Source organism: Elephantulus edwardii, unplaced genomic scaffold, assembly GCF_000299155.1.
Source record: "Elephantulus edwardii isolate Elephantulus edwardi_28Jun2011 unplaced genomic scaffold, EleEdw1.0 scaffold00028, whole genome shotgun sequence".
In the NCBI taxonomy this organism is placed as follows: Eukaryota; Metazoa; Chordata; class Mammalia; order Macroscelidea; family Macroscelididae; genus Elephantulus; species Elephantulus edwardii.
Window position 1 is genome coordinate 941009 of NW_006399778.1, and position 15445 is coordinate 956453.

The window sequence follows — 15445 nt, forward strand, 5'->3', positions numbered from 1 at the left end:
GCAAAATACTACAATGAAATGTGCGAGGAACTAGAGTCAAAAAATCAAAAGGGCCGAACTCGCTCAGCATTTCTTAAGCTCAAGGAACTGAAGAAAATACTGCTTAAGATTATAAAATATGGCTATAACAACACATGGATAAGGAACGCCAGAAGTTCAAGCAGGATTTAGAAGAGGCCATAGCACCAGAGATATTTCTACTGATGTCAGATGGGTCCTGGCTAAAAGGAAAGAATACCAGAAGAGTGTCTATTTATGTTTTATTGACTGTGCAAACATATTTGACTCTGTGGACCATAACAAGTTATGGCTAACCTTGAGAAGAATAGGGACCCCAGAACACTTAATGTTGTTGTGGCATCGAGTTGCCTGTGACTCATTGCAACCCTGTGTACAGTACCTCTGAAAGCTGCTCTATCCTATGCCAATCTCATCATCTCCAACAGACCTATTCCCTTTACTCCATTCACTTAGTCAGTCCATCTCATCCTGAGTCTTCCTTTCCTGTATTGTCCCTCTACCCTTCCAAGCATGATGTCCCTCTCCAAGGACTGGTCACTTCTTGTCATGTGCCCAAAATATTTGAGACAGACCCTCAAAATCCTTGCCTCCAGAGAGCAAACTGGTTTCACTCTCTACAGGACAGACCTGTTTGTTCTCTTGACAATCCCTTAGTATATTCAAAACTGTTCTTCAGCATCATAATTTAAAGACCCCGATTCCAGCTCTCTGATTCATAGTGAGTAATTGTGAAGACGATAGCCTGGATCAGGCACACCTTAGTCTCCATACTGACGTTGTTGCTCTTCAGTACCCTACAAAGGTCGCTGATGGCAGACTTTCCCAATACAATCTGCCTTTTGATTTCTTGACTGCTGGTGCCAAAAGTGCTGATTGTGGAACCAAGCAAGCTGAAGTTACCAACAATCTCAATCTCTTCTCCGTTTACCATGAAGCTGCCAATAGACCCATTGGTGAGAATCTTTGTTTTCTTGATGTTGAGTTTCAATCCATATTGAAGGCTATACAGTCCTTGACCTTCTGCAGCAGACACCGCATGTCCTCTTCAAGTTCAGTAAGAAAGGTTGTGTCAGTCTGCATAACACAGGTTGTTGATGAATCTTCCTCCAATCCTGAGGCCACATTCCTCCTCATAAAGTCTAGCTTCCGGAATGATCTGTTCTGCATATAGATTGAAAAGATATGGAGATAGGATGCATCTCTGACGCACACCTTTCCTGATCCTGAACTATGCAGTGTTTCCCTGCTCTGTTCTTATTACTGCTTCCTGGTCCAAGGATAGGTTTTGCATGAGCACAATTAAGTGTTCTGGGATTCCCATTCTCCTCAAAGTTAGCCACAATTTGTTGTTACCCACACAATCAGATGCCTTTGCATAGTAAATGAAACACCAATAGACATTCCTCTGGTACTTTCTGCTTTTAGCCAAGATCCATCTAACGTTGGCTACAATGTCCCCAGTGCCACAACCTCTTCTAAAACCAGCCTTCACATCTGGCAGTTCTCTGCTGTTGTACTATTCTAGTTGTTTCTGGATAATCTTCAGTAGTATCTTGCTTGCATATAATAACCAGTAATTTCCACACTCTGTTGGGTCACCTTTTTTTAAAAAAAAAATGGGAATTAAAACAAATCTCTTCCAGGCACTTGGCCAGGGTAGTTGTCCCCAGATACTCATGCAAAACTTACACCTAGACCAAGAGACTGTTAAGGGAACGAACAAGGGAATATTACATAGTTAAAATTAAGAAACAAGCGTGTCAGTGTTGTATTCTCTCTCCATGCTTATTCAGTCTGTGCACTGAGCAAATTATTCAAGAAGCTGGACTCTGTGAAGAATAATATGGCATCATGATTGGCAGAAGACTTATCAATAACCTGTGTTAAGCAGATAACACAACCTTGCTTGCTTTGAAAAGGACTTGTACTGTTGCAGAAGATCAAAGAATACAGCCTTCAATATGGAGTGCATCTCAACATCAAGAAAACAAAATTCTTACCACTAACCAATAGGCAACATGATAGTAGATGAAGAAAAGATTAAAGTTGTCAACAGTTTTGTGTTACTTGGATCCACAGTCAACACCCTCAGTACCAGCAGTCATGAAATCAGGAAACATACAGCACTGAGAAAGTCTGCAGTCAGGAACCTCTCCAAATTATTGAGAAGCAGTATCAGTTTGAGGACTAATGTACATCATAGTTTTTTTCTGAGAATAAAGATGACAAAAGAAAAATTGATTCCTTTGTGTTGAAGAGAGTACTGAATATCCCTTGGACTGCCAAAAGAACATGTTTCAGAGAAAGTGCAGCCAGAGTGCTCCTAGCAGGCAGAGATGATAAAGCTTCACCTTACATGCTTCAGTCATGTTGTTTGAAGAGGCTATTTGGAGAGGAACATCATGGTTGGAAAGGTGGAGGGTCAGTGAAAGAGAAGAAGACCCTCAACCAAGTGGAATTGACATAGTGACTGTCTCAGTGAGCTCGAGTGTGTCAGGCATTGTGAGAATGGTACAGGATAGGACACAGTTCAGATCTGTTGTTCATAGGGTTGTAGGATTGCTTTGGGTTATACTTGACTCAGTGGCACCTATAAAACAACCATTAAGGAGAATAGTATTCAAACTAAAAAATGTAGAAGATACTGACATTTTTAAAATTTTGTAAAATATTTGTAACAAAATATTTGACATTTTAATCCTTTGTTGATGTATGTAATTCTGTTACATAATTAGATTCACTATGTCAAAATCAGGAAAGGAGTGTATCAGGAATGCATCGCATCTCCATAACATTTCAGTATACATATACATACCTGTTCTAAATGCAGAACAGATCATTCAGGAAGTAGAACTTTAAGAGGAGGAATATGGCATCAGGATTGGAGGTAGATTCATCAACAACCTATGTTATGCAGATGACACAACTTTACTTGCTGAAAAGGAAAGAAGACCTGAAGAGCCTGCTTTAGAAGGTCAAGGACTGCAGTCTTTAATATGGATTGAAGCTTAACATCACGAGGACAAAGATTGTCAACACTAGACCAGTTGGCAACACCATGATAGATGGAGAAGAGATTGAGGTGTTAACAGTTATAGCTTGGTTGGCTCCACAATCAGCACTCTTTAACACCAGCAGTCAAGAAATCAGAAGATTAATTACATTAGGAAAATCTCTTAGGGACCTCTCCAGCGTATTGAAAAGCAAAGATGTTAGTCTAGACACAAAAGTGCACCTAATCCAGACCATGGTCTTTGCAATTACTTGCTATTGCTGGACAATGACTAAGGATGGCAAGAATCAATACCTTTGAATTGTGGTGTTGAAGAGTCTTGAGCATACCATGGACAGCCAAGAAAACAAACAGGTCTGTCTTGGAGAGAGTGACACCAAGTTTCTCCTTGGAGGCTAGGATTTTTGAAGCTCTGTCTCACATACTTTGGGCATGTGGGCAGGAGAGACTGGTCCTTGGAAAAGAACATAATGCTGGGGAGGGTAGAGGGACAGCACAGGAGAGGAAGACCCTCAATGAGATGGATTGATAGATTTACTGGGACAAAGGAGATTGGTGTGTCAGAATTAGAGTGGATCAGGACAGAACAGGGTTCAGAGCTACTGTACATAAGGTCGCTATGGGTCACAGGCGACTCGACAGCACATAACAACAACATGTGCAACCATCACTACTCTTTTCCCAGACTTTCCATTGTCCTTTGCAAAAGCAGTGACTGGCCCTTTACCTTCCTCCAGTTTGGGATAACCTTCGATAAGCCTTAGTCTGTGTAAATTTGCCTTTTGTTTTCATTAACCTGTTCTGGACATCTCAACATCATTTTGTGATAGATTGTTTTCATCTAGCATTTTTTCAAAGTTCAACCATATTGTACCATGTATTGGAGCTTCATTTCTCTTTATGGCTGAATAATATCCTGGAAGCCGTAGGAAAGTCAAAAGTTCCTGTCTTTCCACATCTTCTCTAACATTTATTGTTTGCTGTCCTGTTAAACTTTTCTCTTGCTACTGGAACAGGATGGTATCTCTCTGTGATTTTCATTTGCATCACTCTTAATTGCCAGTGATTTTGAGCGTTTCTTCATCTGCCTTCCTTTATGGTTTTTCTGTCTTTTGGGCAGTTTTTGGTTGGGTTATCGGTTTTTTTTCTTCTGATGGCCCTCTAGTATTCTGTAAACTTTAGTTACGAAAAAGTTTCCTTTGAATCTGAAATGTCAATGCCTTGAGACATGTCCTTATCTCTGAAATGTGATTGCCAAATGTTTTTTCATCAGTCTGTAGGTTTTATTTTTGCCCTATTGGAAAAAATTCTTGATGCACACAGGAGCGATCATCTACTGCTGGTGGGATTGTAAAATGGTACAACTACTCTGGAAGGCAGTTTGTCATTTGCTCAAAAACTGAGCATAGAAATCTAATATGACCCAGAGATTGCACTACAGGTAATATACTACAAGAAAAATAGAACTGAGACACAAGCAAAAATTTGTATGGCTGTGTTCATAGCAGCAGTATTCACATGAGAAAGAAAATGGAAACAGCCAAAATGTCCATCAACGAATGGATTGAGAAATCATGATACGTTCACAGAGTGCAATACTGTGCAGCACTAAGTAGTACAACAATTTTATAAAATGCTATATAACATGGGAGAATCTAGAGACATTATACCAAGTGAACTCAATCTCATAAGGACAAATGCTGTATAAGACCATTATTGTAAAAAATAGAAGGATAACTAGTAAGATGTGGATAACAGTCCGAAAGGGGAAGTAGGGAGGGTGGCAGTAGATGAGAAGGGGAAGAAATCACCAGGATAACAGAGTTTAAGGGGGAAGAGGTGTTGGTGGTGAAGGAATTAGTAAAGGTCCACTGCGGACCTACCTGAAAAGACAGGGCAATAGTAGCCATAAATCAGTGGTGATAAGTTTTATAAAACATCATGTGTGTGAGTGGTCCTTTGACGCACAATATGAATGTAGTAATGTGTGAAACAGTGTTTACAATTTTTTATGCAAACCAGTATAGACATAAAAGTTGCTGTTATGTGTCAGAAAGTCACCTGCGACTTACAGTAACTCTGTGTAGTAGCTCTGAACTCTGCTCTATCCTGAGATCTTCCTCTTCTTCACTGTCCCTCCACTCTTCTAAGCATGATGTCCTTCTCCAGAACTGGTCCCTCCTGGTCACATGCTCAGAGTATGTGAGATGGAGCATCAAGATCATTGCCTCCAAAGAGCAGCCTGGTTTCACCCTCTCCAGGATAAACCTATTTGTTTTGTTGGTATCCATGGTAAGTTCAGTACCCTTCTCCAGCACCACAACTCAGAGGCATCAATTCTTCAGTTATCTTGGGTAATTATCTGGTTCTCTGATGCATAGCAATTCCTTACAAAGACCATGGCCTAAATCAGGCTTACTTTAGTCTCCAGACTGACATCATTGCTCTTCAGCATTTTTGAGGGGTCCCCGACAGCAGCTTTTCCCAGAGCAATTCATCTTTTGATCTCTTGACCGCTGATGCCAAAAGAGTGTTGATTGTGGAGCCAAGCAAGCTGAAATTGTTAACAGCCTTGATCTTTTCTCCATCTGTCATGGTGCTGCCAAATGGCCCGGTGGTGAGAATCTTTGTCTTCTGGATGTTAAGCTTCAATTCATACTTGAGACTGGAATCCTTGACTTCCTGCAGCAAATGCTCCACGTTCTCCTCAGTTTCTGTGAGTAAGGCTGTATCATCATAACAATGTAGGTTGGTGAGTATTCCTCCAATCCTGATGCCACATTCCTCCTTGTAAAGTCCAGCCTCCCGAGTGATCTGTTATGCATATAGATATAAAAGATGTGGAAACTGGATGAATCCCTGAGGCACTGCTTTTCTGATTTTGAACCATGCAGTGTTTCCTTGCTCTGATCTGAGTACTACTTCTTGGTCCAAGTATAGGTTTCACATGAGCACAATCAAGTAAGTAAAAGTGGAGAGGGAAAAAAAAGCAAAACTTGTGCTGCATTGGCCAAATGTATTATCAGGAACCTCTATAATGTATTAAAGAATAAGAATATAGTAAGATAAAAAATTGCAGCCTTTAATTTGGATTATATCTCAACATCAAGGAAAAAAATCCTCACCACTGGACCAATAGGTAATCATCATGAAATATGAAGAAAAGATTGGAATTGTTAAGGACTTCCTTTTATGGGGCTCCATAGTTAACACCCAAAGTAGTAGCAGATAAGAAATCAAAAGACATGTTACCCTGGGAAACTCTGCTATCAAGTACCTCTCTAAAACGTTGAAGGGCAAGGATGTTGGTTTTAAGACTAAGGTGCACCTGATCTAAGCCATAGTATTTTCAGTTGCTTAATATACATCAGAAAGTTGGGCAGTGAATAAAGAGGAAGAAGAAGAATCAGTACCTTTGAATTGTCATGTTGGAGAGGAATACTGAGTATACGATAGCCAAAAGAACAACATATTTGTCCAGGAGAAAGTGCAACCAGGGTGCCCCTTAGAGGCATGAATGATGAAACTTGGTGCATGTTGCCGGAAAAGGAAATAATGCCAACAAAGGTAGAGAGCAGGCAGAAAAGAGAAAAAACCCTCAAGTGAGATGAATTGACACAGTGACTGGAGAGGTGGACTTAAGCCTGGCTGAGATCGTGACAGGGGTGCAGGATAGAGCACCATCTGATTATTGGATCACTATGAGTCATCATCGACGCTGTGACACCAAATGACCACCACCATTATGTTTATCTTTTCATCTGTTAATGAATACTGTTACACCAGAGAACAAATTCCAGTTCAAATTCCTAATTCTGTTCTACAACATTAAGGCTAATGATTTCATCCTCAGTTAACATACTTCAGGAGCATACAGAGTACTTCTTTGAGGCAAGGACAGTGAGACTTTGTTTCACATCCTTTGGGCTTGTTGTCAGGAGAGGCCACCTGGGAAAGAACATCATGCTTGGAAAAGTAAATGATCAGTGAAGGAGAAGACGACTCAAGGGGTAGATTTGACACTGACTTTTACAGTGACCTTTGACACAGCAAATTTTGTGACAATGGAACAGGATTGAGCAGGCTTTGATTTGTCAACTGTAAGATGAATCTCTTCTCAGTCAGAGTCAGCATGATGACACCTAAAAACAACAGTATCATCCTGGTAAGCATTCTCCCTAAGGTAAAAATCTTGATAAAAATTTACCTGGGGTCTAAAAAAGAGTTTTCCCCATTAAAAAAAAAAATAAAAGAACTCCATCTCCATAAAGAAGTCCATCTCTACTTCTGAAATAATACCCAAACCTAACCCACTGCTATTAGGTTGATTTCAATACATAGCAACCCTATGGGATGAAGTAGAATTGCCCCATATGATTTCCAAGGTTGTAAAATTGCTACATCTTTCTTCAGAGGATCATCTGGTAAGTTCTAAATGCTGACCTTTGGGTTAGAACATGAGTGCCTTCATAACTGCCTTCAGGGCTCTACACTGAAATATCACAAAATCAAAACTGAACCTACTGCCATTGGATTGATTTAAACACATGGCAACTCGCCATTTGGTTTCCAAGACTGTAAATCTTTATAGCAAGAAACTTCAGGAAGCGGCTCTTTTCAGTTTTTAAGTCTTTGTAGTCTTCATATAACATATCACTAGACCACCAGAGTGCATTAAAATACTGCAAGGTTAATAAAATAAATCAAGACAAAAGACAATGAAACCCATCAGTTTGCTTTATCACTTATTTACTCATCACAGTAGAATGATTTTTAAAAAATATTTTTAAAAATCCAGATTACATTGGTACAATTAATGGTATTTTTTTTTTCAGGTGAAAAAAATTAAAATGCAGGAATCAGGAGAGCAAACATTAAGGTATGTAAAGTTGAGTTTCTTTTAAACAATCTACTTACCTTTTTTATCTCAAGCTGATTAGTATATGGACAAGATGTTCTAACCTTCAGCTTTTAAATTTTGAAGTGAATAGGTTTAAAATAAAAAATTTCTTTAACACATAATTGCTGATTATTGACAAGATTTCTGTTGAATGAGAATGAGGTATTTGTGATGCCTATTTTATACTTTCTGCAGTTGGGGTGAATTTTCCATGCTCTCTCTTGTTTCTTTAATTTTTATCTTGTTGAAAATATATACACCAAAACATAGAGAAATTCAACAGCTTCTACATTTAAAATTTAATGACATTGATTACATTCTTTGAGTTGTATAAGTCCTTTTCCAAGTTTCCTTTCTTTTATTACTATAAACTTACTATCCCCTGAACTACTTAGCTAATCTTTTTGAGTTGCACTTGCCAATCCTCTTTACCAAAACCAAATCCACTACTGTTAAGTCTAATTAATTACCCTAATTGCCACCCTCCATTTGCCTGAAGAAGTTGAAAATCTTTTTTTCCCTTTTTTTTGGGGGGGGGGGTGGAATTGTAAGTTTATAAAGAACTTGGATTTCCATTCATTCAGTGTTGCAATGAAAGAAGCTGCAAATCTTAATGGGGCAGAATGCTCGTCTTTCTTCCTCAGCATGACAGTTGACTTTGGACTATGAGCCTGTCATTTTGCAGCACAGCATAGCAACCCCATATACCACCCCAGCTCCTTTAATCCTCTATATGTATTAAAAGAGCTTAATGCTCAAGGAAAAAATTTTTAGAGTATTTCAGGGGATGTGTTTAAGTTTTAAACATCATCTCAGGGCAATAGTTAAAATTAGTTTATCCATTCTCCATGGCTCAAGAAAGTCTGGAGCTCATGAGAATTTGAAATTCTGTTTAGTATTTCTCCTCTTTTGATCAAGAGTTTTCTCTGAAATTTCTAGTCAAAATGTTCAATAATGATAGCTATCTGCATCTGGTCTCATGACAAAGGAGATAGTTGTTCATGGATGCTCAATTTCTTCCTCCTATTCTTGACTCTCATTTTCCTCTATTATTCTAGATGAGTAGAAAACAATTCTGTGCCTTAGATGACTCTTAAAAACTTTTGATACTTCAAGCACTACACACCAAACTAGGATATAGAACAGAAGCACTAAAACGTATTAGGTAACATTATCTAAGATGCTCCATATGAAACTATGACCTTTTAAGCCTTGAAACCAAGTAGTCAAATCTCATGAGATTTTGGTTATATTATCAGTATCTTTTTATAAATCACATCTCTGAGTTATGTACTGTACTGTTGTATATCCTACTTATTACTAGCAGTCCCCAAGGACCAAACCAACCCACTGCAATTGAATTGATTCTGACTCTGTAGGACAGTTATTAGCCAAGTGCTTTAACCACTACACCACCAGATTTCTTCTCCATTCCTAACAGTATAAACACCAACCAACCAAAATCCCAGATGTTCTTTTTTTTTAAAAAAAAACACACTTTATTTTAATAATTTTATTTTATTATTATTGTGTGTGTACCGTCAAATCAGATCTGACTGGTACAGGAGGAGATTGCCCTTCCTTCTACAGCAGAGCATCTGGTGGATTTGAACCACATGCCTCCGGGATTGCAGTGCAGCTTTTTGCCACTAGGCCACCAGCGCTGTTCTTAAGTGTTATTCATTGTTATTCACTAAAATATTTGGGGACTACCTCTGTTGGAATAGTGCATAATTTTCCTGTAGATAGTAATTTGAAATCTATAGCAGAGTGGTAACATTGATTGATTCCCTATTCTGCTTTAACATAATGCAGGCCATAGGATAATTATTCTCCTACAACCTAATGCAGGTTATAGGATTTCTAAATTAATCTGGTGTGTTTCAGACTAATATCTCTCTCACCAGCTTCTAAGATAGAAAACTTCGAAGTATCTTTTAACAGTGGGTAAAACAGTGAAACGAGCTATCTAGAAAAGACAAATACATCATTATAGTCAGAAAATGACCATAAATAGTCAGAAATCTTAAACCAGATTTATTCCCACCCTTAGAGAATTCTCTGAGTAAGTAGGGGATGAGGCCCAGATGTCCGCATTCTTAACAAGCTTTTAGGTAAAAATGACAGCGAATACACCAGTTTGGGAGACATTTTGTAACTACTCAGTATGATTTCTTACCTTTGACCTTCAGTTCTCATAGTCACATTTTGATGAAAATGTTAAGTGCTTTCCCCAGAATGTATATTTAAAGGCATTTGAGTAAAGAGTTAAATATAAACTTCAGCTGGGAATTTATATTTAACAGTCATATCTGAGGACAATTTATTTGGATATTCATAACCCCTATTACCAGACAAGTAAACCTGATAATAATATAATTTAATATTGGCAGTTTTATAAATGTTATAAAAGCTAAAAGGAGTTTTGACACTGTGGTGGTGTAGTGGGTAATGAGTTGCACTGCAAATCCATTACCTGCTCTGAGGGAAAAAGAGGGACAGTCTCCTCCAGGTCAGTTTATGCCCTCTGAAAACCCACTAGGAGTTCAGCTAGGAGTTGATTCCAGCTCAGTGGCACATAACTAACATTTTATTTAAAAATTTTGTTGTGTAGGAATTCATCATGTTTTCCTTTCCACATCACTGAAACCTCTACTCCAGTGTCTTCCAGTTTTCCCTAGAGTATAGAGGAGCAAAACAGGGTTCTTTCCAGGGAACATGAATTTAGAAAGAAGTTGTAATAAAAAAAATAATAATAATAATTACCCTTATGTAGTACCTATTAATTTATAGTCTCGCTCTAAGTACTTTTCACATATTAACTCATTAATCCTCATAATCTATGAGGTAGATTCTGTTATCCCCACTTGACAGATGAAGAATCTAGGATACAGAGATTCAGTGACTTGCCCCACTGTCAGAGATCTAGTTATTGAAAGAACGGAATAAGAACTCTAGCAATCTGACTTTAGAATCTGCACTCTTCGCCATTAAGCTGTAATTGTCCCTGGGTTAATTTCTGTTGTCCATTTTATGTATAACCTACATTTAGGAGACAGCCTTCACAAAACCTTTGTATTAAAAATTCAAGGTTCTTGAAAAGGCTCCTAAAAACAGACAGGTCTTAAAAATAAAGATGTTACGGGGAGCTCTGATGGCCTAGTGGCAAGGAGCTACAACTATAATCCCAGAGGCGCACGGTTCAAATCCACCAGATGCTCTGCCGGGGAAGGAGGGACAAATCTCCTCCTGTACCAGTCAGATCTGATTTGACGGTACACTCACACAAAAATAATAAAAAATTTAAAAAAAATAAATAAAGATGTTACTTTGCAGCACATATGAAAATACTGTTACTATAACTGTATTATTAGTGTTTTAATGTATTTTGAAGTGTTTCTTCTGTAATTTTTATGCATAGAACAGTATACTTACATCCTAAAACACTTGACTAGCTGATGTCAGATATGAATCAGGCTTAACTGGGCAAATTTAACATACAAATTCTACTTAAAGACTGACATAGTAACAGAACTTGTTTATAGTCCAAATCCTCTAGTATTTATACTAGTGCATGAAGATATAAGTGGAGGATGGAAAGTATAGTAGAAGGAAAAGTGAAAATATTGTGAGAAGCAAAGTTAAAATACTCTTAGTTCTGTAATTTGTGTGAGGATCTTCCCTCCTAACATGAAAGTATTTGACAAAATGATTTGTTCTCCCAATTTACCTTTGAAATTTCTCTAAATTTTCCTTATAAAAATTTTTAAAAAGGAACTTCCTTAGTCTTCAGTATTACATATAAAAATGAAACTCATTGACGTTTAGTCAGAACCAAATAATAGCTGACCCTCCACTAGGTTTTCCAAAGTGGTATTGCACAGGAGGAAGTTGCCCACCTTTCCTAGAGCCACTGATTATTTCCAAATGCAGAGAGATAAGGCCTTTGGGTTAGCAACACGATGTCCTCCAGAACACACCACCAGACCTTCCCTCATATATACATAATAAAGTTTTGTTAGCGGAAAAATGCAGTGTAGTGAACTATTCCAAGGGTTCAGTACCCCTCCTTGCAAGCAACCATGTATAATTTTTTAAAACTTCTTATGTGATTTTGAAGCAATTGAGAACTACTTGTCTGAAATAATCTGCTTGGTTGCTTCAGGTGCTTTGGACCCAAAGTCACAGAACAGTGGTGTAGAATTCTGTTTTTAAAGAAACTCTCACTTTCCCTGTGGCTTACCTGGAGTTTCTGAGATAAAAAAACTTAATAGAGTCTGGGGACCAAACAATAGCATCAGAATGCGGAGGCTACTATAAGCCCTGGACCGCTTAACAAGTAGCTGCCAAAAAATGAAAACCTCATGAAGAGAAGTATCTTACCTCTTACATATATATCCCAGGAGTTTCTCCTTTTTGGAAATACAACAAATCAATCAGGCTAATATGTTTATTTTGATTCTCCCAGTCAAGTAAACAACCCAGAAGTCAATGATCAGAAACCGGAAACTTCAAGTCTTGCATCAAACCTTACCATGTCAGAAGAAAGTAAGTACTATGATAAAAGAGGTGTTTTCCTATACCAGGTGATGCTGTTCTTCTAGAATTGTTTTTCATTGATGCCTTGTTTATCCTAGAATATCCAGAAAGCTTTTTTACCCTTGTGTATGCATGTGTGTTCCTCTTTGTGGTCTATTCATTGCTAGCCAAGGAACAAAATCCCATGGAATCTGTTCACCCAAGGGATCACACATGGTGATTTTATTTCTGTTTTGAGGTTAAGTGTTCTAAAGGTAATAGCTGTTACTGGTAGGTAGTGTGGAGCTGATTACAACTTAAAGTGGCCCTTTGAATAACAGATAAAACCTTGCCCTTTCACTATCCTCACAATCTCCACCATGCTCCAGTCCATTTGTAGTCATGTTGTCCATCTCATTGAGGGTCTTCCTCTCCCTTGCTGATACTTTTCCACACAGTCTTTTCCTAAGGACATCTTGGCAACCTGGTCAAAGTAAATTCCATCATCCTTACCCTTGTTACACTTCCTCCAAGACAGAGGTGTTCTTTTGGCAGCCCTAAAATTCAGACATCAATTCTTTGATCTTCCTTGTTCATTGTCCAACTTTTACATGCATTCTAAACAATCAAAATGCTATTGCTGAAGTTAGGTGACCTTAGTCTTTAATCTCACATCCTTGCTTTTTAGCAAATTAAAGGGCACCTTGACAATGCATTTGCCCAGTGCTTTGTATATAGTTGGTTTTTTTGACTGCTGCTACTATGGAGGTTGATTATGGATCCAAGTAAAATAAAATCCTTAGAAATGTCAGTCTTTTCAATTATGGTATTGCCAGTTGTGAGAGGTTTTGTTTTTTTGATGTTGAAGTATAATCCATATTGAAGGCTATAGTCTTTGCTCATCTTTTTTTTTTTTTTTTGCATTATTTTTTGTGTGTGTGTACCGTCAAATTGGATCTGACTGGTACAGAAGGAGATTGCTCCTCCTTCTCCAGCAGAGCATCTGGTGGATTCTTGCCACTAGGCCACCAGAGCTCCCTCTTTGCTTGTCTTTTGTAAGTACTTCAAGTTCTTTACATGATCTGGTTTCTCAAATTACTTGCTCAACATTACATGTTAAATAAGTATGAAGAGAGGCTACAACCCTGATGTATATATTTCCTGATTTTAAACCATATATTATCTCCTTTTAAAAACCATCTTAAGTATAGATTTTGATGCGTTAAGCACTAATTACTAAAGATCAGACAAGTTACGAAATAATATCAAGGATATCCTACATGGAAAAAACAAAAGGTTGTTAAAAAGACAGATGTCAGAAGAAACTCTGAAACTTGTTCTTTAACATAGAGAAGCCAAAAATAAGAGAAACGATGAAGGGAACTGAAGATTTCAAAGGACAGCGTGAGCTAATAAAACAAAGTATTATAACAAAATGTGCAGAGACTAGAATTAGAAACCCAAGAGAAGAAGACATTCCATTTTCCTCAAGTTTAAAAACTAAAGAACAAAGCCTTGAGTTGCAAGACTGAAGAATGATGGACTGATATTACTGAATGATGCAAGAAGCATTAAAAGAAGATGGAAGGATGTGAGCTCTTGTGGCCTAGTGGCAAGAAGCTGTACTGCAGTCTCAGAGGTGAGCAGTTTTAATCCAACAGATGCTCTGCCGGAGAAGGAGGGACAGTCTCCTCCTGTACCAGTCTGATCCGATTTGACAGTACACACATCATCATCATCATAATAATAACAAAATTTTAAAGAAGAATACACAGTTATTATACAAAAAAAAATTGGTAATACTGAGCCATCTCAGGAAGTTATGTGATAAAGAACCAGTTATGATGATGATGTTGTTGTTGTTGTTGTTGTTGTTGTTGTTGTTGTTTGTACCTTAGAGTCAGAACTGACCCATAGCTGACCCTCTGGCAGGTTTTCAGAGGCAGTAAATTGCACAGGTGGAGATTGCCCATCCTTCTCCCATGGAGCAGCAGGTGGCCTTAAACTACATCCCTTAGGGATTTGCAGCACAGTTTCTTGCCACTACGCCACCAGAGTAGTAAAGAAGAAAGGAATTCAAGCTGCACTGAGGGCACTGACAAAAAATAAGTTTCTAGGAATTGATAGAATACCAGTTGAGATGTCCACCAAATAGATGAAGCCCTGGACGGCCTCCCCAGGCTATGCCAGGAAATTTGGAGTATTGCTACCAGGTTTACTGAGTGAAAGAAATCCATATTTGTGCCTGTTTCAAAAAGTGATGCAGCAGAATGTGGGAATTAGTGAAAAATCTCAGTATCACACTGGAGTTAAGTTTTGTTAAAGCACTAGATAGAAGAAGACCTGTCAGAAATTCAAGCTGGATTTAGAAGGAACTGCTGAACAAGGAATATTGTTGAATCTGGATGGTTCTTGCCTGAAAGGGAATACCATAAAGAGATTTATTTGTGTTTTATTAACTATGCAAAGATATTACCTTGTGTGGATTATAATAAATTATGATAGCACAGAGAATGGGAATTCTAGCACTCTTAATTGTGCTAATATGATACCTATACATAGACCAAGAGGCAGTCGTTCAAACCGAGCAAGGAGATAATGCATAGTTTAAGGTAAGGAAAGGTAGTAGTGCCCCAAATCAGAAAGTTTGTGGCTAAATTCTTTGTGCTGGTACAAAGGACTTAATATTTTTCTGCATTTCTAGTTAAAAAAGAAAAGCAATCCACTGAAAGCCCAAAATTGCTACTAGACCTTGAGATAGATCCAGTTTAGTAAGATGCACACTCCACTTGCCAACCCTTTCCTCACTCTTCTAAAGAACAATTATTCATTCATTAAACAAAGGCTATAGTGTTCTGAGAAGATAAAGTCTCTCTCTAATATATCGATGATATTGTTCTGTAGTTTCCACACTCAGTTGGGTCGCCCTTCTTTGGGATGGGAACAAATATAGACCTCTTCTAGTCAGTTGGCCAAGTGGTTGTTCTCCAGAT

At 38.1% G+C, this 15445-nt stretch overlaps 1 protein-coding gene across 3 annotated transcripts in view; it reads left to right on the forward strand.

Annotated features, from left to right (window-relative positions):
• EYA3 (eyes absent homolog 3 (Drosophila)) overlaps window positions 1-15445 on the forward strand; it is a 96853-nt gene that overhangs the window by 12688 nt on the left and 68720 nt on the right. For 2 of the 3 annotated variants that reach the window (XM_006883446.1, XM_006883447.1), the window contains exons 2-3: window positions 7870-7913; window positions 12403-12482. In XM_006883446.1, coding sequence (XP_006883508.1) covers window positions 7870-7913; window positions 12403-12482 — 124 coding nt within the window. The remainder of the gene's footprint in view (window positions 1-7869; window positions 7914-12402; window positions 12483-15445) is intronic. The other variant, XM_006883448.1, reaches the window with a different exon arrangement.